This window comes from Coptis chinensis, chromosome 1 (genome assembly GCF_015680905.1).
Source record: "Coptis chinensis isolate HL-2020 chromosome 1, ASM1568090v1, whole genome shotgun sequence".
NCBI classification, from domain to species: domain Eukaryota; kingdom Viridiplantae; phylum Streptophyta; class Magnoliopsida; order Ranunculales; family Ranunculaceae; genus Coptis; species Coptis chinensis.
In genome coordinates, this window is record NC_141456.1 from 18,082,191 (window position 1) to 18,107,219 (window position 25,029).

Consider the following 25,029-nt stretch of genomic DNA (forward strand, 5'->3'; position numbering starts at 1 on the left):
CCGGCGCACCATTGACGGGTTCACGGGATGGCTAAGGTCGGGAAGAAGATTGGGCTAGGGGAGAACTGCGGGTGAGAGCATCATATAAGTATATTTTCAATGAATGATGATGAAATTAAGTTTCTTTAAGCCCGCAAATCAACATACAGCATATGAAGATCAATCAAATCTTTATTGGGGTTCAAAATCCAGAAGCTTGTTCTGTGCAACCACTGGTTTTAGACTTTATTTAGGAATAAACAAAGAGTACGTGTCCCTTCTTGACTAATGATGAAGTACAGTCCTCTGTCCATTTGATGAAGCTCATGTGCTCCTAGATGCATGCCGGGCAAGCCATTAATTTCGTACTTAATTAGTTCTCTCATATACTTACATAGATCATATATATTTAACGAGTTCAGTTAAATTTGCAAGCCAAACTTTGTAACCTGGATGCAAATGATGAAGGTAAAACCTGCACTTCTACAACAAAGTTAATTATACTGTACGGCAAGGCCCAAAATTTCGATATCGGTTAATATATCGGTGTACCCAAAAACCGAGATATATCGGATATATCGGATATCTCGGTTTTTTTGGTGACCAGTCCAAAGTTTCTAAAATATCAGATATCTCACCGATATAAAACCGGATATTTCGGATACGATATATCTCGGATATATCGGATATTGATGAAATTTCAATATTAAGTTATTAACAATTGGTCAAAACGATATATATCGATTTCGAAATATCGATTATATCGGCAATATAAACTTTCCCGGAAATTCGATATAAGAAAAAAGGGGTTGGTGGATATATGTCGGAAATATCGATATCGGTGTACCCCCCCGAGATATATGAATTCGGATATCTCGGCGATATTTCAAGTTCGGTTTCTACGTTCCTATTCCCATTTCTAAAGAAATTGGTGTTAAACAACCTATCTGCCCCCATGAATTATCACTTATTCAAGTTCAATACCATGTCAAATTGTTAATATCCACATAAGCTCAAATTTATATAGAACATAAGCTCAAATTTATATAGAGGAGCAAATTTTATAAATATGAGAGAAGGGTAAGGAAAGAAAACATAGATGTGGCCATTGGTGAGCCTAGAAATTTGGGATGGCATACAAAATAATAATAATAATAATAATATCAAGTCTAAACAATATTAGAAATAATCAAATCTAAACAAGTACTTGTTCATAGTTGTCCTCGGTGGCCTTCCGTTATCTTTCTTCCAATTTAAGATCAACTCGGTATCAATGCTATCAAAAACTTCTTTTTCAATATATGTTATTAAACAATCATTTGGCCATCCGAGGACGATTCTTTATGATATTCATAGCAGAAAATGCCCTCTCCACAGTGGCAGTAGCAACAGGTAAAATCAGCGCCAACTTAATCAACAAATAAACAAGTGGGTACACAATGTCTTTCTTCGTCTCAACCATTTTTTTAGCTAGGTCGCTAATTCCATTTACTGTACCAAACTTAGTATCGAAATCATCAATAATATAATTCTCAAGCTGATCCGCTAATTCCATCTGATCTATCTCTGAAAAATCATCGGGATAAAGTCGAGCAAAATTGATCAACTTTTGCTTATCGAAAGAAACAAACGATTCACTAGGATCAAGACATGCCATACAAAGAAGTAATTCTGTGTTTGCTTCATTAAACCGGTCATTTAACTCTTGAAGTTGCAAATCTATACAATGATAGAATAATCCAACACGATAGTAATGTAAATTGGTGTTTCCTTATATATCGAGACCTCCCTCGAGCCATATACCTCTCTTCCATATTTGGAACAACCACATCATGTTTGGCACATAGTGAAGAAACTTGATCGAAGACTATCCCATCCATCATCTCTCATCGCTGTAAAGTTTACCTTTGTTATTTTAACAAGAGCCATGGCATTGACAATGTCTTGGTCTTCACGCCGCAAAGCCTTTGACAAATCATTGCTAATTCCTAGTATCGCTTTCATCAAATACAAATTGAAGATAAATTCAAAAGACATTGATGAATCCAATAATCCGTAAGCCTCACCTCTTTGTTCCGAGCTTGAACCATTTTTACGCTACATTATCAAGCACATCATCAACTCTTGAACCATAAGTGGTTATCATGCCAAGAAGTGTATAATAGTGTGAGCCCCATCGAAAGTGTCACCCGGATCGTTTTAAGACTAGTCTCTTGATTCAACCCTTTGCCACATGAAATTTCTCCGCTTTGTAACTGCAACAACTCTAGCCTTCATTGCATCGCATGAACATATCCCGTCGCTTACATGATGCTCCAACAATTATTTACCACATTAGAGAGAATACTAAAAATGTTAGCGATTGACTCATGGTTCTTTGCAACTGATACAAGGGCTAACTGAAGCTGATGAGCAAAACAATGAACATAAAATGCAGACTCATTCTCCTTCATTATAAGTGCTTTTAGGCCATTCAAATCACCTTGCATATTGCTGGCCCCATCATACCCTTGTCCACGCAGTCTAGATATGCTCAACCCATGCTTGGAGAACAACTCATCGATTGCCTTTTTAAGTGTTACTGCACTAGTTTCCTTAACATGCACAACTCCAAAAAATCTCTCAATCACGCAACCTTTCTTGTCGACATAACGTAAAACAACTGCCATTTGCTCTTTAATTGATATATCACGTGCTTCATCAACTAAAATAGCAAATAATGAATTTCCATAATCTTTTAGAATAGCATTTGTAGTTTCCCACGGCGGCCGAATTCACAATATCTTTTTGGATATCAGGTGAGGTCAATTTCCGATTTTTAGAAGCATTATCAAGAACTTTCTTAATGACTTCGTTATGATCTTTCAAAAACTGTATAAGTTCAAGAAAATTACCTTTATTGATCGACTCATCTGATTCATCATGGCCACGGAAAGCTAAACCTTGTCTCAAAAGAAACCTAATGCAATCAGTTATTCAGTTAGGTGTATTCGATAATCCCTTCGAACTTGGTCAGATTGTTTGTGAAGAAATGTCTCGATATGCTGCTCTTGATTTAACAAAGCCGGGCTGCCCACGTAAGCAATATTATGAGCACTATTTGGTCCTCCAATGTGCTCTTTTAATTTGGTTTTCCTTTCCCAATTAGTAAACCCCCTGTGAGAAAAAACATCCCCACCTCCTTGTGCCCCCTTATTAGGTTTAAAGAGATAACAATATAGACAAAACGCGGCATCCTCGTGAATACTATATTCCAACCAACTAAATTCCTCATACCACTCTTTTTCGAAAATCGGATTCTCTTGCCTATTGTTCTTGGAGGAAAAGCATGATTAATTTGGCAAGGACCCCTAAGCAAATATGCTCTTCTCACCGAGTCTTGATCATTAGGATGATAATCTGAAATCTTTTTCCTCAGTGCAGGGTCTCCCTGAAGACTAGACAAGTCAAGTTCTTCACGTTGAACCCTCTTTGACGTGATTTGTTCAACACCACCATCCTCAGTTTCTTGGTGACTTCGCTTTGAGGAGGATCCTACTTCAACACTAGCAACATTATTTGTGTTATTAGGTGGCTGAGTAGGTTGAGCGGGTAACGACTTTCCTTTGATCAAAAACTTTAACATATCTGTTTAAATAATTAAAATAAACCATTAATCAATTGAATTGAAATTGCACTAATTAAAATAAACCGCCAATGTTATTATGATATTCACAAAATAAAATTAAATAAAAATATGTGGTTTAATGAATTTACAAAAAGAATACAAAAAAAAATTAAAAAAACATGATTTAGGAATCAACATGAAAAGATAAAAACTAAGACAAGAAATTTAATAATATTAGACTTACCTAGAAGACTTTAGAATAAATAAGAGGCAAAGAGTCAAAATCGAGTACCGGGATTTTTGTTTCGTTATTTATCTTGGAGTATTGGAGTTTTTTGTTTCGGTCTATGCTGTGCTTTTTTTTTTTTTGTCTTTTTGTGGGTTATGGGTTTGGGTTTTTAGTTGGAGGTAATTATGCAAATACTGTTGAGTGATGATATTTTTAAATTTGTCTTGACTTGTGAGAAAGTGAGGAGTACGATGGGATTTAGTCTTTTATACTGTTTTTGGGTTACCACTTCTTAGTTTCATCCAAACACTCAAAGTAAAACTTTTTTTTTTTGTTTACGAAGTTGAGGGTGAGAGCGAGTGCCCTGGGGCCCCAGCTCCCATCATTTGGATGTGGCACACCTAGAATTTGGGATGGAATAATTTTAGCATAATATGGTTACGGTTTCTGTCCATCCCAATTTGTCAAGTAAATGCCGAAATGAGAATATTGTCTCTTTGGCATGAGGGTGAGAGGATACTACTACAAGTACAACTTGAATATACTTGTAAAATTTATTGAATCAAAATTCAAAAGATATATATATCGGGCTGGCTACGTTGACATACAGAAATGACATACGCAATCCAAAAGCGGACTTGTACATTGCTCTAAGGGCTGATTTTTGGTAGATATTATCTCCTTACCATGGATAGTATCTCCACAAAAAATCAGCTCAATCGGATATGTCTAGTCTTGTCAAAAGAGTGTTAAAATTCTGGACCGTCAGATAGATTTCTAATTTGAACTCAATTTTTAGTAGGATTAGACATGTTCAAAGGAGCTGATTTTTTGTAGAGATAATCTCCATGTTGTAGAGATCGCATCCCTATAAAATAAGCTTTTAGTTCATTATGTAGGTAGGTAGGATTGTGTATGTCAATTTTGTATATATATATACTAGTTTGTAGGCCCGTGCATACGCACCGGTTCTTTTGAAAACATTTAGATTTTTTTTAGAAAACTGAGACTATCGTTTTAGTCGCTAATCTGTTTTAATTTTCTAACAAATTGTTTTTAATGGAGTTTTAATAAAGTTTTAAAAACCCGTTTTTTCAATTAGGAAAGAGATTTTGTTTTAATAGGAGAAGGATTTCCGAGAGAAATTCCCGTTGTAAAAAAATATTTCCGTTTTCAAATATGAGATAAATTTCTATTTTAATAGGAGATGATGTGGAATTTTAATAGAGCTCGAAAAATACTCCTTGTGGGAGCTTTAATATTAAGATATATATATACAATCCTTCTCTTAAAAGTAGCTACTTAAGTTAACTTTAAAATAAGTACGTAAGTAAAATTTCACCTACAAAATGAATTTAAACCTATTTTTTTGTGGATATGATATACTCAATATTAAGATCATCTCTACAAAATTTCAGCTCATTTGAAAACCTCTAACATTGGCAAAAAACAATTATAAAAATTTAACATTTCTGGACCGTTATATTTCTTTTTAAAGATGACAATAATTTTTATCTACGTTAGAGGTTTCCAAATGAGCTGAAATTTTGGAAAAATAATCATTATGGTGAGTGCTTCATAACCACAAAAAATTAGGTTTGAATTCATTTTGTAGGTGAAGTTTTACGTACATACTTATTTTAAGTTAACTTAAGTAGCTACTTTTTAGAGAATTACGGTTAGGCTATAGTGTCACCCTTATAGTGCCACCCTTATCTCACACCCCTCCTGGTCCCTCAGATCTTTTCTCAAGATCATCAAATCTAATTCACTCAAAAATTGTGAAATTTCAAATTTTCAAACTATTTCAAAAACAAAAAAAAAAAAAAAAACACGAAATTGGGTTCTTCTTCTCCACACGAAATTGGATTCTTCTTCTCCACGCGAAATTGGTTCTTCTTATCCATGCGTCTTTGCCTTCTCTCCTCAATTTATCTACTGTTTCATTGTAAAAGAGGCAACTTTACTATCATCTCTCCTCAATTTATCTACTGTTATTAATTTCTTGGTGTGACATTTTGTTTTGTTCTAATTAGACATTGTATGTATAAAGAGGTCTTTGACTTTGTTGCCCAAATTGTCAAAGTTTTATTAGTGCAATTTAAGGGTGGGGGGTTTTTCAAAGTTTTAACTAGCATTTTCGGTGAACTCTGTCAGAATTAATTGGAATTTTCTTTTGTTTAAGTTATTTACACTGTTTATGTATATTGGGATTTTTGTCTATTTAAGATTTTTTTTTTCCTTATACAGTGAAATTCGATCTATAAATGAGGTACCCTATATGTGGAAGTTCAGTATTTAATAGAGTCTCGAGAACCAAAATGAATCCTGGACGACCTTTTTGTGTTTGCAAAAAAAATTCTGAACATTTGCCTGATGATAAGAAATGTAGTTATGTTAAGTGGGCGGATGAAGAAAATAATTGTGGAAGTTCGTCGTCGTCGAATATCACTATGAAATGTTAGTATAGCTTTATTCAAAACTCTTTGATTCATTTGTTCATTAGTTCTAATGATATTTTATCTGCGCGTCGAATATTTGATTCTATATTGGTCCCAGATGTTGTGTCATGGACTTCATTGATGTCTGGACTTGTTAAGAGTGGTTTAGATATGGAAGCCTTGGTAACTTTCATGTCTATGGATGTTAGGCCTAGTTCGATAACACGTGTTACAGTTTTATCAACTTGTTCTAACTTAAGAGCTCTTAAATTTGGAAAAGTTGTACATGGTTACAATTTAAGAAACTTGAGTGGAGAAAATAACATATTTGTGAACAATGCAATATTGAGTTTGTATACTAGCTATAACTATAAAGATGTCCCATGTTAAAGGTGTTCATGCTGGGTCAAGTGTTGTTCTGTGTCCCTTGATTTCCCCTCTGTGATTGTTGAATACAAGGTGTGCTACATATATCTTTTATAACTTATGTTTGTTCTATTAAACTCATTTTATTTAGTGAGTTTCTATTTGCCACCTTGGGGACTTGCTCTTGGATATATTAACCTCTTGACAAGTGTGGAAAGTCCTCTAGGTTTTTAACCCCAAAGGAGCAACCCTTATTTCATGGAAACAAGTCGGTCTCTACTTATATTGTTCCATTTGACTCAACTGTGGAGATGGTGGAGTTCAATATTTTGATACGTAGCTTGATTTTTTGCATGAACCCACATACATTTAGTAGCACGAAAGGTAAATGGAATAGATGTACTCCCAAAGGACATAGACACACTGATTGACATAATAGTTATGGACTTACGAGATAGTTTTCATTATTATTTTTTACTTTCGTTTAGTGCTGTCTTGAGTAACTTATGTTAGACATGGTATATTGATTCCAGTCTTTTCTTGGATTTGTAGGGGTTGGAGAGTATACCTGCAAAATGAGCATAGGACATCAGCTGAGGCCCTTAGTTATATGATCGATGTGTAATTTTCTAAAATATCATCCAGATGGGGTATTAAATTTGGATGATATTTAATCTTATGATGTTGTCATTTTTCCATTGCAACTACTATCATTGATGAAGAGACTTGATGGCTCTGCCGTGAGGAAGTTCATTGCTAGGGTACTGTATTTTATTTTGCTTGATATATTGGGCGATGTGGTCTATAATGGTTATTTCTGAAGTTAGCTCATGACATCTGACACATGGATTCATACTCTGATAATCAAGTATTTAAATAGTTGTATAGGAAAGAACGTGGAACTATGGAAGTCTATGTAGTTGAAAGAGCCTTTGCTTTGCGTTTTGCCTGTCAAAGTTTTGAAACTGTGAAACAGGCTAGCAGCAATACAGAGAAATGCAACAAAATTGCTTTCTATCAGCTTGAGATGCTTTTGTTTAGGCCTCTTGTCAAAAGATACTTGGGGTAACCCTTTTGTTTCAATTTTATTTGTTTATTTTCTTAGTACTATTAAACAATTCCAACTTCAAATGTCCTTGCATAAGAGTTTGTCTCAGTAGTGTCGCGAAGTTTGCCTAGTAAACAAGATATAATCCTACTGCTAGTCTGGCTCCAAATGTAGCAGCTATGCTGGCTGTATAATTTGCCTCCCACCACATATGTGAGACCACAACATAAGACAAACCAGTGATGCCACCCTCTCTACTGAAACAAAAATTCTTTGCGGCAACCATTGAATCAAACCAATTACTCAACTTGTGAACACAAATACTAAAGATATTAACACCTCCAAATATTGTTTGCTTCTAGATAAAAATAAAAACCAAATGTTGGTGGGTTAAAGAATGCAACAGTGTGTGTAAGATAAAGAAAATTTAATACTACAGAGAAACCTAAAGGTAATTTGAAACTGGATTTTAATGAGTGTAGAAACCTGTGAAAGAAGCTCTAATGAAGCTCTGAAATAACTGAGTTACGTCCATTCAAAGTTCATTGTCATAACAGAGATGAAATAACTGAGTGCAGAAACCTGTGAAAGAAGCTCTGACGAAGCTCTGAAATAACTGAGTTACGTCCATTCAAAGTTCATTGTCACAACAGAGACGAAATAACCGAAAAGTCAGAAACACGTGGAAAGAAGCTCGTTTAAGCTCAAATAACCGAAGTTACGTCCATTCAAAGTTCATTGTCACAACAGAGACGAAATAACTGAGTGCAGAAACTTGTAAAAGAAGCTCTGAAAAGCTACGTCCATTCAAAAGTGCGACGAAATGCAACAAACACATACAAGTAAAAATAAACATAAATAATCATAGAACAAAACACAAATGAAATACCAAATAAAACAGAGATTATACTAACTTTTACTCAAAATAATACTTCTTCCAAGATTTACACATACTAAATCCAAACTACTAGCCAAATACACCTGAATTTCCCGAAGATACAGTTCTAAATCCCCGAGTCTAACTGATGGTTACCTCCATAGCAACATCATTCAAACCAGAAGCTACATCCAAAGCAACTGAAGTCGAGCACTCCTCCACAATTTCCACCAAAAACCCAACTTAGGATAACTCATCATCGACAACACCACACGACATAGTGAAAATCTCCTCCCTTTCACACCCAATACACCATAATCATTATATAGTTTCATTCCATCTACCATCAAGTAATAATACATCTGACACCTTCAAATCCAATGTCCAGTCTAAGACAATAACACCTTAACTAGCCACTTGATAATACACAAAACCGCTAAGAGAAGATAGACCAACAGCAACTTAAATATTAACATTCCGATTGAGTGAATTTTCGAATCAGTCGTTATCCTCCTTGTGTAAATAGAAGCTCGACTCTCAGTTGGGGAAAATGTTGGAGCTAGAACAGAAGAATTTTTATATTTCAATTCATCAGTGATATTTGACGACGATGAGCTTCCACAATTATTTTCTTCATCCGCCCACTTAAAATAACTACATTTCTTATCATCAGGTAAATGTTCAGATTTTTTTTCGCAAACACAAAAAGGTCGTCCAGGATTCCTTTTGGTTCTCGAGACTCTATTAAATACTGAACTTCCACATATAGGGCACCTCATTTATATATTGAATTTCACTGTATGAAGGAAAAAATAAAAATAACTTAAACAGACAAAAATCCCAATGTACATAAATAGTGTAAATAACTTAAATAGAAGAAAATCCCAATTAATTCTGACAGAGTTCACCGAAAATACTAGTTAAAAATCTGAAAAACCCCCACCCTTAAATTGCACTAATAAAGCTTGGCTAATTTGGGCAACAAAGTCAAAGACCACTTTATACATACAATGTCTAATTAGAACAAAAAAATGTCAACTCATTCCTATCTAAGAAAATTACACCAAGAAATTAATAACAATAGATAAATTGAGGAGAGGGGATAGTAAAGTTATCTCTTTTATAATGAAACAGTAGATAAATTGAGGAGAGAAGGCAAATACGCGTGGAGAAGAAGAACCAATTTCGCGTGGAGAAGAAGAACCCAATTTTGCGCTTTTTCCTTTTTTCCTTTTTTTGTTTTTGAAATAGTTTGAAATTTTGAAATTTCGCAATTTTTGAGTGAATTAGATCTGATGATCTTGAGAAGAGATCTGAGAGACCAGGAGGGATGTGAGATAAGGGTGGTACTATAGCCTAACCGATATATATATATATATATATATATATATATATATATATATATATATATATATATATATATGGGGTGGGATAGAGACCGATCATTTGTAGCCACATTCTACGACAAACGATCCAATCAATCCACCGACCGTTTTCGATATAGTCTATTCTCGGCCGTTGATATTTTTAGAGCTCTAAAAATCAAAACAGCTCAATAACAAAATCGATAATCTTACGAAGGGTTTTCTCTCTCCTTCTCTCTCCCCAATTTGCTCCGAATTCAAACCAACGCCTCCAAATTCAACACCTCCAACACAAAATCAAACAACGAATCTGGCATGTGTGCTTCTCCATCTCACATCCTCCAACAAACTCGTGTTGTTTTGAGTTTTACATTTTGGTTTTTAATCTTTGCATAGATCTCTTCTTCATCTCTGATTGTTAAATAAAGTTTGCATTTTTATTTTTATCATTTAATATATACTAAGTGGGCTCATTCTGTTTTTGTAAGTTGGATGGATATCATAACTCTGTAGGTGTGGCATTGCTTTTAAGATGTTCTTCTGATTCATTTGGGTTTTACTTTGTTTTAGGTTACAGCTCATATTTGTGCCAATTAATGCGTTTGAACTCATTATCATCAAGGTAAGTCAGTGTAGTTAAATAACTACTTGTAAATGCCTAATTTGAATGTTGGCAATATGAAGTAGGTGTCTCAAAACATTACATGTTGTTTTGCAATATATATGACAAACTCAAAACAATATGAAGTCTTTTGGACTCCAACAAACTTGTAGAAGAGGTTACTTACATTATATGCGTTTTCTCACACTTATCTTATCATCGTTCAGAGTTCAGAAGATAATTTCTAGCTGAATTTTGCCCATCAATAGAAAAAAAACAAAACATGTGAATTCTCCATAGACATGGGTATGCTTTAAAATAGTTCAATAGATACTCACTATATACACAGGTATAGTTTTTGTTTTTTTGTTTTTTTTTTCGATAATGGTATTTATCTTGTAAAAGGCACCTCAACATATGCTTTTAGTTTAATTTTCGGAAGAGCTATATATTATGTTTCAAAAGATTATGCTTTTAGAAAAAAATTTATATACAACATCTGTTCTATTCAATATTAGAAAAGTATGTGGATATTTTTTTGAACATATAATTGGAATTATGATAAATAATTAGATGATGTTAGATTTCAAGTACAATTTTCCAATAAAAGTTTGGTAATCAACGTCTTAGAATTTTTAGGTCCCATCCTTTGCATATTTATGGAACTAATTTTTGGTTTTTGGGTCCATTGATTCAGCAATGAACTGAGAAAATTGGATGACAAACTTAGAGTGATGAAATTCTCCTTGAAAACAAGGTGCTATATTGTCTAAGTATATATTGCCTCTAGATCTTTGTCACTATGCCGTTGTTAGTGTCGATTAGCTTACTTTAATGATGACCACCAAGTTACTAAGGATCTTTGGGGTTATAATTGGACTTAATGTCTTGGTGTATCATTAATGAGCCAACTGCTGCTATTGCTTATGGTCTTGATAAAGAAGGCTACAAGTGTTGAGCATCCATGGCCATCCTTGAATACTTTCTGCCGATCGGGCGGTCCAAGTGTGTTGGATGGCTACTACTAGAAACCAATTAGTTATTTGATTTCTCGAGCTGTTAATTTAAACATATGATCTCCGGAGGCTTGTAGATTATTTGGAAGCCCAAATTCAAAGAAGAGTGAAGACTTCGTGTTTTTAAGTATTATAGTAGTAGTAAATGAAGATATATTAAAACATAGCCGTATGTATACGGCCTTTGTGTACTGAGAGAAGAGAGAGGATCTATCTCTTTATGAGCTTTCATTTATTTACTTTGGAAGCTATTTTGTTTTGTTGAAACTCGAAAGAGAAAGAAATATGGAAGAAATGTTAAACGTTATAGTTCTTCTTCTATTGCTATGTGTGCTTGGTGTTTGGATTCTATTTGTTTTCGTTACAATTTTTTAAAAGGGAAAGTCCATTTTATTTTTGGTTAAGTTGCTTTGGATATTGATTGGCTGATTGCCAAGGAATGTAGAATAAGTCTTTATCATCAAAGTTCCTTCATTTTGTTATTCAAAGTAAAGGACAAAACATCAAACCAACTCGTTTGTCTTTTACTCCTTTTAGCGAGGTTTTCTTAACGATATAGTGACAAAAAAGTTTGGAACTTCTTATAACGAAACTTTCTAAATGCAAACTAGATGAATGAAACAAAAAGAAGCATCACATTGAAGAAGTATCTACAAGGAGTGTATCATCTAGTTCTACAAATTTAGAGGATCATCATAATTTTTGAAGTTTTGTCAAAGAGCTTATGTAAAAGGAAAAGACTCGAGTGTTTTAGTGTTTTCTTACTTCTTGACTTCCCTCAACAAGCATTAAGTTGGTTTGATGAACCATGTATTCAATCTCCAAAGACATATTTGCCTTGATAAATACTAATTCCAATTAACCAAAAAAAAGGAACCATCTCTTTAGTACATTAAACAACAACTTTTGTTTATTGAAAAAAAATAAAAATAAATAAACAATAACTTTCAAAGTCCAAAAGAAATATAATGTAAAAGAAAAACAACACGAAGTTTTGCACCCATTCAACCTTCGAAGGTGTTAAAACTAATTTGTTTTTATATAGATGAGGATCAAGGACACACAAAGAGAAAGATCCCGACCACCCTTGTTTCCGTAATATCCTTCATTTAAGTACAAGCTTTGAGGAACAGAGAACTGAAATTCTGCATGAATAAGGGTCCATTTGTGACTGATTGCTACTTAGGTTTAAATTAACACTCTCGAGAGATAAAATATTGGTTGGTTCATATTGCCTTCCATCCAACACGGGACCCGGATCCAAAGACAAGTATTCAAGGATGGCCATGGATGCTCAACTTTTTGGCTAGCTACGGTGGTTTCAAGCGTTCTCATTGGAGCTAGCTTCACCTAAACACCAGCCACCCAAGCTCCTCCCCTCATGACCAACATCAAATTAGAAAATGCAAAATTTGAGTCATGTGGTGGTCATAAACAATCCGTTAACCCGGCTTTCTCTCTGGATTTAGCATATTGTTCCAAGACGGTTGTGAACAACGGCATAGTGACAAAGAACTAGAAGCATGTTCTAACTTCGAGCGTTTAGCAAAGGAATCAATGGTATTTCCTTTGCCCTTGCATTAAGACCAACTTTCTTTCTCAAGAATAAGTTAGTAGCGGAGGAGAAAAGCGAAAAAACTTAGTTCCATAAATATCTTGGTTGTGCACCTAAAAAATAAGACGTGATAGGAAATGAAAAAGGTATTACTTGCAACAAAATCTGATGAACAACATAAGTAATTATAAAACAAAGTATATCCAAAAATTTAGGGGAAAAAGAAAATCCTAATAAACAAATGGTTGACATCACGTCTTTTCTTAAAACTAAAAATTGCTCCCTTTGTTTCTTGTTCTAGAGTTCACTTATACAAGATATGTATTCCATTTTATCTTTGATCAATGCCATTATGTTTATACGCTTTGAGCTAGTGACTGGATATGTAATAGTTTATTAAGTTAACAAAGGGCATACCTAGCTCCCTTGGATCAAAAAATACACATAAACTTGCAAAGCAAACTAAGAAATAAAACTCCAACAACAACTTTCTGCCATTCTACAAGACAATGTGCACATCAACGCTATATGATGTGCATAACAATATTCAACATAGCCTTTGTCCCAAAGAATGTGTAATATATGAGTTTGTCATATATACTAAAAAACAATATAATGTCACGCACCTACTTCATATTGCCAACATTCAAATTAGGCATTTACAAGTAGTTATTTAACTACAATGACTTACCTTGATGATAATGAGTTCAAACGCATTAATTGGCACAAATATGAGTGTAACCTAAAACAAAGTAAAACCCAAATGAATCGGAAGAACATCTTAAAAGCAATGCCACACCTACTGAGTTATGATATCCATCCAACTTACAAAAACAGAATGAGCCCACTTAGTATATATTAAATGATAAAAAAAAAAAATGCAAACTTTATTTAACAATCGAGGAGATGAAGAAGAGATCTATGCAAAGATTAAAAACCAAAATGTAAAACTCAAAACAACACGAGTTTGTTGGAGGATGTGAGATGGAGAAGCACACATGCCAGATTCGTTGTTTGATTTTGTGTTGGAGGTGTTGAATTTGGAGGCGTTGGTTTGAATTCGGAGAAAATTGGGGAGAGAGAAGGAGAGAGAAAACCCTTCGTAAGATTATCGATTTTGTTATTGAGCTGTTTTGATTTTTAGAGCTCTAAAAATATCAACGGCCGAGAATAGACTATATCGAAACAGATCGGTGGATTGGATCGACTGTGCGTAGAATGTGGCTACAGTGACTGTGACTGCCTCTATCCCACCCCTATATATATATATATATATATATATATATATATATATATATATATATATATATATATATATATATATATATATATATATGAGAAAATGTAAATTATTTGCAAGTTGATGTTCATATATATTATATATAGAGTCCGGATCTTCTCCACCCGAGTGGAAAACATTAGCCATTACACCTTACAAAATATTATTGACATGTGTCCCTTTATTTAACACTCAAAGTAACAGTGTTACTTAAAAAAAAAAAAAAAAAAAAAAAAAAATCATTACAAAAAAAGAATATTATGTTAGTCAATGTGTATCCCACGTGTCTTATGAACCCAAGAGAAAAGTAAATGGTGAAATTGTAAAGAGAATAAGATAATAAAGAAGTCTTCTTCTTCCTTTCCCTCGTCACCCACCCTTGATGCGTTTTCTTCCTCATACATATTTTAAATCTCTTTTTAATTATTCAATTGAGGAGTTTCCATGGGACGGATCACTTTTAATTATATACCAAATCAAGTCATCAAATTAAACACTATAATTGTAATAAACATCAATAACTTCTGATTGACATTTAATTTCAATATTGGGTTGAAAATTAATTAAATTTCTTTCTACGGGATCAATGCGATATTTACAAATTAGTAATTTGATGATTGGGTTTTGAGCTTTAATCATATTTTTGAATAATTTCATCTTTTTTACTTAAAGTTGAGTTTTAATCAGTTTTTTGAATTATTTCTTGAGTATTAATCAAATGCGTTGTGAAGTTATGTGATAATTTATGATTGCATTTTCGACTTTCATTCAAATCCAAATATGGTTTTCTATTTCAATGGAAAATTTGGTAGTTTCAATAAAGTAATAATAAAAATCTTGTTGAAAAAGAGAGGGAACATTTTTGAAAACAAAATGGTAGAGATTTGTTTTTATTTTCCATCGAATCTTTCTTTTTTTGTAGTGATTTTTTACAATGTTGTTTTTTGGTTTTAAGTAACACTTTTATTTTGGGTGTTAAATGTCAAAAATATTTTATAAGGTGTAATAGTTAAAATTTTCCACCCGGTAGAGACGATCCGACCTCTTATATATAATACACTATCTTCTGCCTAGTTACGTACGGAACAGAATCTATAAATCTTAAGGCAAGATTGATGAGCTCATCTTGCCAAAAATAAAAATATAAATTGAGAAAGAATCGGGGGCAAACCATTGATGACAATTATCATGGGCGTACTTGTCTATTTTAGCCAATGGAAAAATAACTTCCGGGTCCCAGATTAGGTCCTGGTTAGACTAGATTCTGTTTCTAAAAGACGCATGGGTAGGCTCAAACGGTCATGGCCGATTAGAGTGCCATTTGCAACTGAGAACCACTTAGCACGCGTGTGATAATTTATTTATTTATTTTTTATTTTTATTTTTTAAACTTCCATTTTTGGGAATTTCGTTGGTACAACGAGTTGGGAATCTGCCCAAAAGGCTTAGCAATGCGGCCAATGCCAAGCTATTACGCAGTGAATGCCCGTCAATATACCAACGGGTGGCTTACACCACCTCTTCCAACGATGGGCAATCTAACCCAACATCATTGGAAGAAAATTTTTTCCTTTTTTTTTTGGGTCCTGTTACTCTCGGACCCATATTGTGTTGGGCAGACCCCAAAAACAAAAATTATTATTACAAGTGTGTTATTGGTCCCAAAAAGTTGTTTTGTGTTGGGCACCTTCCAAACCAACGTGAATTTCACTTGTTGCAAACTTGTAACTTTTTCAGTCATTCTCTTTTTTTTCTATTCTCTTCTACTATCCTAAATCTTAAACCATGAAAACTATATCATAACACTAACATTAAACACTAGGGTTGAATATGCATGTGTAATGCGATGGTTTGAATGAGAAAATTCGAACACCAGGCTTAACGACGAAGACTAGGTCATTCGTTGTGCAAACCAAACGGCGGTCACACCATCACACCGACCGAGTCCAAAACGATGTGGCCATGTTGTTTGGGATTTGGACTTAAAAAAAAATTTACCGGTGTAGTCACACCGTTTGGATTAAGTCCCAAACGACTTGGCCAAGTCGTTTGGGATTTGAACTTTGAAAAAATATAAAGTTCTGTTTTTTGGCCTCTTGACCGGTGTAATTTTTTTTTTAAGTCCAAATCCCAAACGACATACCACATCGTTTTGACTTCGGTCAGAACCCGCATTATTCTGTTACCGCACCATTTGGTTTTTGCACAACGAATCGACCCTGGCCGGGTTGTTTTAAGCCTAGTGGTGTTCGAATTTTTATTGTACACATGCACGCATATTCAAATAGTCACACATGCATATTATTCAGCCCTAGTGTTTAATATTAGTGTTAGGATATAGTTTTCATGGTTTAAGATTTAGAATGGTGGAAGAGAGGAGAATAGAAAAGAAGAGAAAGGCTGAAAATGTTGAAAATTTGCAACAAGTGAAATTCACGTTGGTTTGAGAAGTGCCCAACACAAAATAACACAATTGTAATAATTATTTTTTTTTACTCATGTACACATAACACGTATCTTCTTATTGGGAAAAAAAATGTACACATATCTTATCTGATATATTTCACTCGGGTCAAGTTTAAGATAGAGCCCATATTGGCTACTTGTTTGACACCCTACCAGCCGGTTAGGCCGCCTACTTGTACCGGTTGAAAAATTATAATTATTAAATCTTATTGTGCTTACAAGTTACAAACATTCTGAAAATTGAAAATAATTTGAGCTATCCATCCAGAGACCAACTTTGAAAGCAGGCGAGCATGCACCATGTGCAAGAGTGTGCCATGGGCCATCTTTTGTGTTAGCATGCAAATGTGGTACGGTTTCACAATAGCATGAAATGGGAATCTTGTTGGACAGTGATGCCAATAATTACTTAATAATGTCGATCTAAATGTCGAATTTACAACATTATTATGTTACCAACAATATTGGAAATAACACCAATGTCCTCAAAACTTTAACACTTTAAGCAGTTCAGGGCTTCAGGCCATGCTCAGCTTCAAAGAAGAGAAAATTGGACCCTACCGGACCCAACCCGAGCCAATCATGTCACAAAGATATCGAACCTACTTGTTACTAGAAAACTCACTTATTCAAGCACCTATAGGTCAATAAGGAGGGGCCCTTAGTCCCTTACCTGAATAATCCGGGCTCAGGTAATGTCGGGCAATTGGGTACCCTTTGTCACCATTAACTAGTGCAAATTCGTTGACGTAGCACGTGACCAGTAGACCTTAGTTCTGTATGTAGCACGTGATCAGTAGACATGGCTTCAAGTGTAACATGAGGATTTTCTCATGTTTTTTATTCTAGCGACTCTGTGAATGCCAACAGAAAACACAAAGGACTGATTTTGATTTGTGATTTAACAATGTAAAAGAGACTCCACATATCATCAACCTTCACATCAAAATGATTTATTTGGGTTCATTATACTGATGATAACCATATGTCCATATGTTCCTCTAGCCATTCTCAAATGAAAATTTTGATCCATGCAAGAATGACGCCCTTTTACACGATTAATTGCTTTTTAACCAAAACCAACTATGCTATAACTTCATTAAAACTTAAAAGTATATCAGGAGGAAGTTAATTGATCGAGTATCATGATCTGCACAGGTGTTTGCCTCCGTCACATTAAGAGTGAACTCTGATTCATGCATGATATATACTAATATATAGAAGGTGCCAAACTATTTTTTGGTAAAAGAAGCTAGGTGCCAAACTTTTATCCTAGTTCAGAGAGATAACATGAACTTACATGGGCTACATTATATATTAGGATTTAATAAAATTTTCGAAGAAAACATATATCTATCTATATCTTAATTTTAAAGTTCCCACAAGGTGTATTTTTTGAGTTCTATTAAAATTCCACGTTATCTTCTATTAAAACGGAAATTTTTCTCCTATTTGAAAAATGAGATTTATTATTATTATTATAATCATAATACTTCTAATTAAAGCGGAAATAATTTTCCTATTAAAATGGAAATTCTTCTCCTATTAAAAATATAAAATCTAGCATATCTAATTAAAACGGAAATTATTCTCCTATTAAAACAGGATCTCTCTCCCAATTGAAAAAACGGGCTTTTAAAATTTAATTAAAACTTCATTTAAAACAATTTGTTAGAAAATTAAAACGGATTAGTGACTAAAACGGTAGTACTAATTTTCTAAAAAAAATCTAAATATTTTTCAAAAGAGCCGGTGCGTATGCATGGGCCTACAAAAAAAAAAAAAAAAAAAAAAAAAAAAAAAAAAATACTAACATATACGACTAGCAAATAGAATTCAATAATGGAATAATCCAGTCCTTAATACAAAATTTATGTGGATTCAAAGACAAATATACTCTATACTATACAAACTTAATAGATTTTGAGGTTTTTGAACTAGTAAAAACCTAGTCTTCAAGTGTAGGTCTGTGCTACCTCAGGATAACTCCCTTCGCTGTTGCGTAAAATTTTAGCATCCCAATTGCGTATGTCGTCCATAGTACAAAATATCAGGATATGAGTATTTATCGATATTTAATTTCTGGATATATATCGTGGATATATCTTCCTCTTTGGAGATATTTGACATTGTTTCACATGCAAATATCGTGGATATATCCAAAATATCGTAGATATTGTGGATATTTCTTGATATATCATGATATATTATTTATATTTATTTGAAATATAATGGTAAATATTAAATAAAATTGTTATATACACAAAATATCACCAAATATCTTTAAATATCCCAAAATATCACAAATATCGTCGAAATATCACCGATAGTTGCAGTCATATATTTCTCTGAACATATTGTTAATTCGTGATATTTATATATCTTTCTCTGAAATCTGAATAGATATTTTCAAATATCGCGATATATCGGAATATTTTGTACTATGATGTCGTCTTTGGATCACCTATTCTAATTTACTTGCTAAAATCTATTTCATCATAGTAACCCATTCTCATTTTGTCCTACGCACACATCTTAATTTTTAAAACGTAGGGCCTCTAAATGGACTTTTTTGCAACTTTCATTAGTTGCATATATATAGTTTCTTCTAAAAAGTACAATATCCTTTCTATGTCCATATCACATTGTTCAATTTGAAGAACACCAGTAGCTGAAAACGGCGTTGGTGGAGTATCTAAGAAGCAGGAAAAGTATGTAGTGTGATCGTACAAATAAAGTTTTTTTGGGATTTTGGTCTACTTTAACCGTAACTGAGCTCACTACAAGTATTAAAATACTCAAATGGTTGCCGAGGAATCGGGTCGGTTTGTAACGCATAGGTCACGGCGAACCACGTGTCATGTTCCAATGAGCGTTTTATATGAACGTTTTGTATCTGGTTTGACTGGTCCACCTTCACAAAACTATGTCCCAGACAGACAAGTAAAGGGAAGATGAGGTAAGATATTTTTATTCTTGTAATTAAAACAGGAATAAATATTTATCAGCTAATCTCCGGAGCAATTAGCATAAGCTCGTCTTCTCTGGGATGGTTTATCGGAAAAAAAAAAAGTCTTCCGTGGAATGCAATGTGTGTGTGTTTCTTTTGAAGGAATAAAAAGTCTTCCGTGGAATGCAATGTGTTTTTTTTGGGGGGGGGGGGGGCAACAGAAGGAAAGTTAAGTAGCCCAGCAGTCTCGGTCAATCCGACGACGTTGCTAAATTGGCCATGACAAACAGGCATGGTCGCGTGCTCATTGATGACTTGTTGCAATGCCCAGTATATTTGGTATACATAGGATTCCATGATGAGAAAATGTATTTGAAGACTAGTCGATTGATATCAAAACCAAACTACCTAATTAAATTTTACTAATAAGAAATCAAGAGAAATGAATAAATCTAATGAAAATAACATGGCATTGCGTGTTGAGACTGACACAAAACAGAGAAGCCCGCGGAGTCAGCTGAAAAACAAGCAAAAATTATCTCGCATTTCTCTCTTTCAACCCACTTGAAATCCCAAATCCAAATTCAACTTGGGGACAATCAAAGAGAGGGACAGTATGGCATATCTCTAAAACTGATTCTCTACCTCTCTCTCTCAAACTATTTAAAAGCATGCTTAGCCCACTTCTTTCTCCCATGCACTTGTCTTCTTCACTCCCAACATCACTACTTGTGTTATTGTGCTCTCTCTCTCCTTAGTTCTTCATTACCACTTACATCACTCTCCCCATAACTTGTCCCTTGACACCTACACCTTCTCTAGTTCTCTCTCTAAATCACTATATAGCTACAATCGAATAACCTTGTCCATAACAAATTTCTACTCGATCATTTGTCTCTCATCCCTTCATTTTCAATAATTTAAAGCTTATAATTATCACTGACACAACCATACTTGAGCTTTAAAGATGTCAAGCAGAAGATCTCGCTCAAGGCAGTCAGCAGGCAGTTCTAGAATTTCAGATGATCAGATCAATGATCTTGTTTCTAAGTTACAACAACTTCTTCCTGAACTCCGCAACAGAAGCTCTGACAAGGTATACATATCTTCTATTTCTGTGTCACATTAGACTACTTTGTATAATAAATTTCACAATCAACTTTAATTGAATAAGTAATTTACTAAGATTCTTAATTTGGAACAGGTATCATCAGCTAGGGTCCTACAAGAGACATGTAACTACATTAGGAACTTACACCGTGAAGTCGATGATCTGAGCGAGCGATTATCAGTGTTATTGGAGACAACAGAAACTAGTAGTGCCCAAGCAGCTATTATTAGGAGTTTACTTATGTAGTTATGTAATAGCTAGTTTTTTTTTGTGTGTGTTCAAGTATTTGATCCATTTGGTATGTTAAGATCTTTCTTCCTAGCTAGCTAGGGTTGGTTACCACTTACCATAGCAAAGTAAGTGTAGTAATGAGTACTTAAGCTATATAATAAGTGGAATTTAGTTTTGAAATATGAAAAATTACTGTTTGTTAACCAATTTAATTAGTGTTGGACGGTTGGATTCTTTCTTCAAAGTTTAGGCATATAAAAGTATGTTTTATAACTTTTTATGTCTACGAAGCTAAGACTGCACTAGGATCGAGTCTATATATTAAGGTTATCTTGCTATGACTCGATTGTGACACTTTCAATGGTTCAATTAACCTTGCTTTCATGTTTGTGCCTTTTGTGTTGTTTTGGAAAGTTAGGGACCATAAAGGGAGCTAGGTCAATCGTCGAACTACTTAAGTCTTCATAAATAATATTGGATATCCAGCATTGTGCATCCCCATAATATATGCATTGCAGCATTGTGCACCTTGAGGTGTTGAACTTAATTTCATCCTTTCCTATTGAGACCAGAAAAGTATACTAGACTAATTTTAATGTAATGGCGACGTCGTACTTTCTGTTCTAAAAATGATGACGGCCGGCCCCAGTGTTTTCGGGTGTCGAAGAAAAAGGTAAAGGTCCAATCTGTGTTCCTCTTTGGTGCAGTGCAAATGATCCAACGTAGTCTTTTCAGTTACTCTATCCACAAAAAGTTTGTTTACAATCATCATGTGATGTCGTACAAAGGTCCCCGTGCTTGGAATGAATTGCTCGCTCTAATCACCATGAAAAAAAGCTAGAAGAAAGAGCGAGAGAGTGCGTAGACAATGTCCAAGTGTTTCTCTATAAATTTCATTAGGTTCTGGTGACAAGCATCATGAACTGATGGAGGTGAAATCCATCAATATGTTGTTGTTGGTTGGGGGTTGCAAAGTTTTGAAGATGTCTCCTTCCTTAATAACAAAAGTAGACCTCAGAAAACTTATGTCTGGCATAGCTCACCCACACAATGCTCTGTTATCTTTTCCTTTATGCATAACAATCAGGGCCTACATGTCATCTCTTGATCTATAACGGTGGCTACAAGGTTTGAAATGTTCTAGTGTTTTACCTTAAAGAAGACAAAGGAAATGAAAACAAGATAGAAACATTGTGAACACTAGTACGTACTGTTTCAGGCTCTCAGCTGTTGTATATATACCCGAATTGAGATCCTCGAAAAAGATAGTGAAACTTTGGACTTAGCCGTCCTATGATTGATTAGTTAATGACTATTTGGTTAACACAAATGCACATTTGAATCTGAATTTTTGAACGGTTTTTCCAATATCCAAACACAATTAGTCAATGAATATCGGTATTGATTTGATCCTGCTGTGCACCAAATGTGCATAGAGCCTAGCTTGTTAGGAGTACAAGTCCTTGACCAGCGCACGGCGATCGCAATGTATGTACTACCTGCATGTGCACATTCTCATCGAGTCGAGGTACAAGGCCTACTTCATTTTTTTTAGCATGTGTTTGAGCATGTGAAGGATTGAAGATAGCGTTGCATGATGGTAAACTTTTAATAGAGCCTCAAGCGCGGAACAGCTGAGTGCTCCAGTAAAGAACACAACATTACCAAATCACATTACTTGAGGAGAGTTTGTTCATGATTCATGAGTCATGATAGTATCAACATCACTGCATTGGAAGTGACTTTTCACTTTTCAGTTCCATGTCTGGTCTTTGCAAGTTCTATGAACAATTATAATTGACTGAGATAATTTCGGCTATTTGAAGTTTAAATCGCATTTTGTTAGAAAGACTTTGACTTTTCTAGATAATGCAGTTGATCGGTTGATCCTTCTTTGGACATGACATTTGGACTACTAGTTTGAAAAGGATATTGGATCTAATGAAAATATGATATGCTAATAAAAAAAATGGGCGATCTTCATTTGATTTGTATCCATTAAGAGCTTTGCAGACAACTGAAGTAACTAGGAGCATCTCGGATAGTATGACTCACTAGACTAGTTTGAGAAGGATATTGGATCTAATGAAAATGATGCGGTTACAATAAAAAAATGGTGATCTTATTTGATTTGTATCCGCTAGACAACTCGAACTTAAAGCTGCAGGCAAGAGTTAAGGAACTAAAAATGAAAGATACTTTACCGAAAGTTGGCAAAAATGAAACATATTTTCATTTGTTTCCAAAAATACATCCAAGTTTCAAAATCGTGAATGCCGTCAAGTTATTTCCTTCCCAAATTTATTTTCTGCACAGGTGGACCTCCACCTAAAATATCACCCAACTAACAAGTAACAACAACCAGTATGTTGATACATTCTTCCCTCCATTCTCAAATCTTAACTCTAACACAATTGAATACTATTCTCAAACGTTGTTCTTGATCGATGATCGGCAAATAAATCAAACCTTCTTGCAGTATTATTTGAAGAAATACTTCATAGCCGCATAGTTTTTCTTCCGAAATCCGCTAAATTGTGTTTCGAAGAGATTCATATGTGTATTGCAAATGATCAAAGCTTTTCTTGAAGATTTTTATAGTCGAAGCAAGATGTGGCTATTGATGCAAAATGAATCTATTTCCCATAGTTATTATGAACTCACTGTGGATTTATCGACACTACTTGATGTATTTCCTTTGAGATGTTAGGATTACGCGATTCAAAGAATTGCATAGAAGAGATCGAGAATCTAGAAGAGGAAATTCGGAATAAATCATCAGATAAATTAGCCGACTAGATTATCAGTTTGGTTGGCCTTGTTCGTTACGCCGAAGCACAGTACAAAATATCGAGATATATCGCGATAATTTTATAGATATATACAATTGCAAATATCGACGATATTTTGACGATATTTATAATTTATTGTGATATTTGGTGATATTTTTTTTAGATAACAATTTTATTTAATATTTACTATTATATTTCAAATAAAAATAAATAATATATCGTGATATATCAAGAAATATTTACGATATTTTTTGATATTTTAGATATATCAACAATATTTGCATATCAAACAATGTTAAATATCCCCAAAGAGAGAGATATATCCACAATACATATCAAGAAATTGAGTATCGATAAACACACATATCTTGATATTTTGTACTATGACGCGAAGTGCGTTCTCTACAGTTTTGAAAGTTTCAAAACGATTTGGTATTTCAACAACTTCAAATTAGCTCGATGCGAAATATTTGTATTTTTCCACCTCTGCATTTTCTCATATGTCCACGTGAGAAGAAAATAAATTGGGGAAGGACTTAACAATCTAGTGTACAACCCATTCAAATAATTTGACAGCATTCAATTCATATATGGAAACAATTTTGAAACTTGGATATATTTTTGGAAACAAATGAAAGTATGTCTCATTTTTGCAAACTTTCGGCAAAGTATATTTCATTTTTGGGTTATTAACTCCTGCAACAAAGGAGCAAACATAATATTATCAGCAACAGTTGTTGATTATGATACCATTGACTAACAAGATGTATAACATTAGCAAACATAGTATTATCAACAACAGTTGTTGATTATGATTCCGTCGACTAACAAGATGTATAACGTTAGCAAATATAGTATTATCAGCAACAATTGTTGATTATGATACCGTCGACTAACAAGATGTATAACGTTAGCAAACATAGTATTATCAGCAACAGTTGTTGATTATGATACCGTCGACAAACAAGATGTATAACGTTAGCAAACATAGTATTATCAGCAACAGTTGTTGATTATAATATCGTCGACAAACAAGATGTATAACATTAGCAAACACAGTATTATCAGCAATAGTTGTTGATTATGATACCGTTGACTAACAAGATATATAGCATTA

General features: G+C 34.1%; 1 protein-coding gene and 1 pseudogene across 1 annotated transcript; one reads left to right on the top strand and one right to left on the bottom strand.

Annotated features, from left to right (window-relative positions):
- Window positions 1–1,294: 1,294 nt before the first annotated feature.
- LOC147522637 (uncharacterized) lies at window positions 1,295–3,604 on the bottom strand (annotated as a pseudogene).
- Window positions 3,605–20,375: 16,771 nt separating this feature from the next.
- LOC147522638 (transcription factor ILI6-like) lies at window positions 20,376–21,327 on the top strand. The gene is made up of 2 exons (XM_086560444.1): window positions 20,376–20,874; window positions 20,983–21,327. Exons 1-2 carry the CDS (start codon window positions 20,746–20,748, stop codon window positions 21,133–21,135), a joined length of 282 nt encoding a protein of 93 aa, XP_086416570.1. The 5' UTR covers window positions 20,376–20,745; the 3' UTR covers window positions 21,136–21,327.
- Window positions 21,328–25,029: the final 3,702 nt, after the last annotated feature.

What these genes read in the sequence shown, in the direction of transcription:
- LOC147522638 (XM_086560444.1), top strand. Translation starts at nt 20,746, where the DNA reads ATGTCAAGCAGAAGATCTCGCTCAAGGCAGTCAGCAGGCAGTTCTAGA. An exon ending in GCAACAGAAGCTCTGACAAG is followed by an intron (nt 20,875 to 20,982) that starts GTATACATATCT and finishes AATTTGGAACAG; the next exon opens with GTATCATCAGCTAGGGTCCT.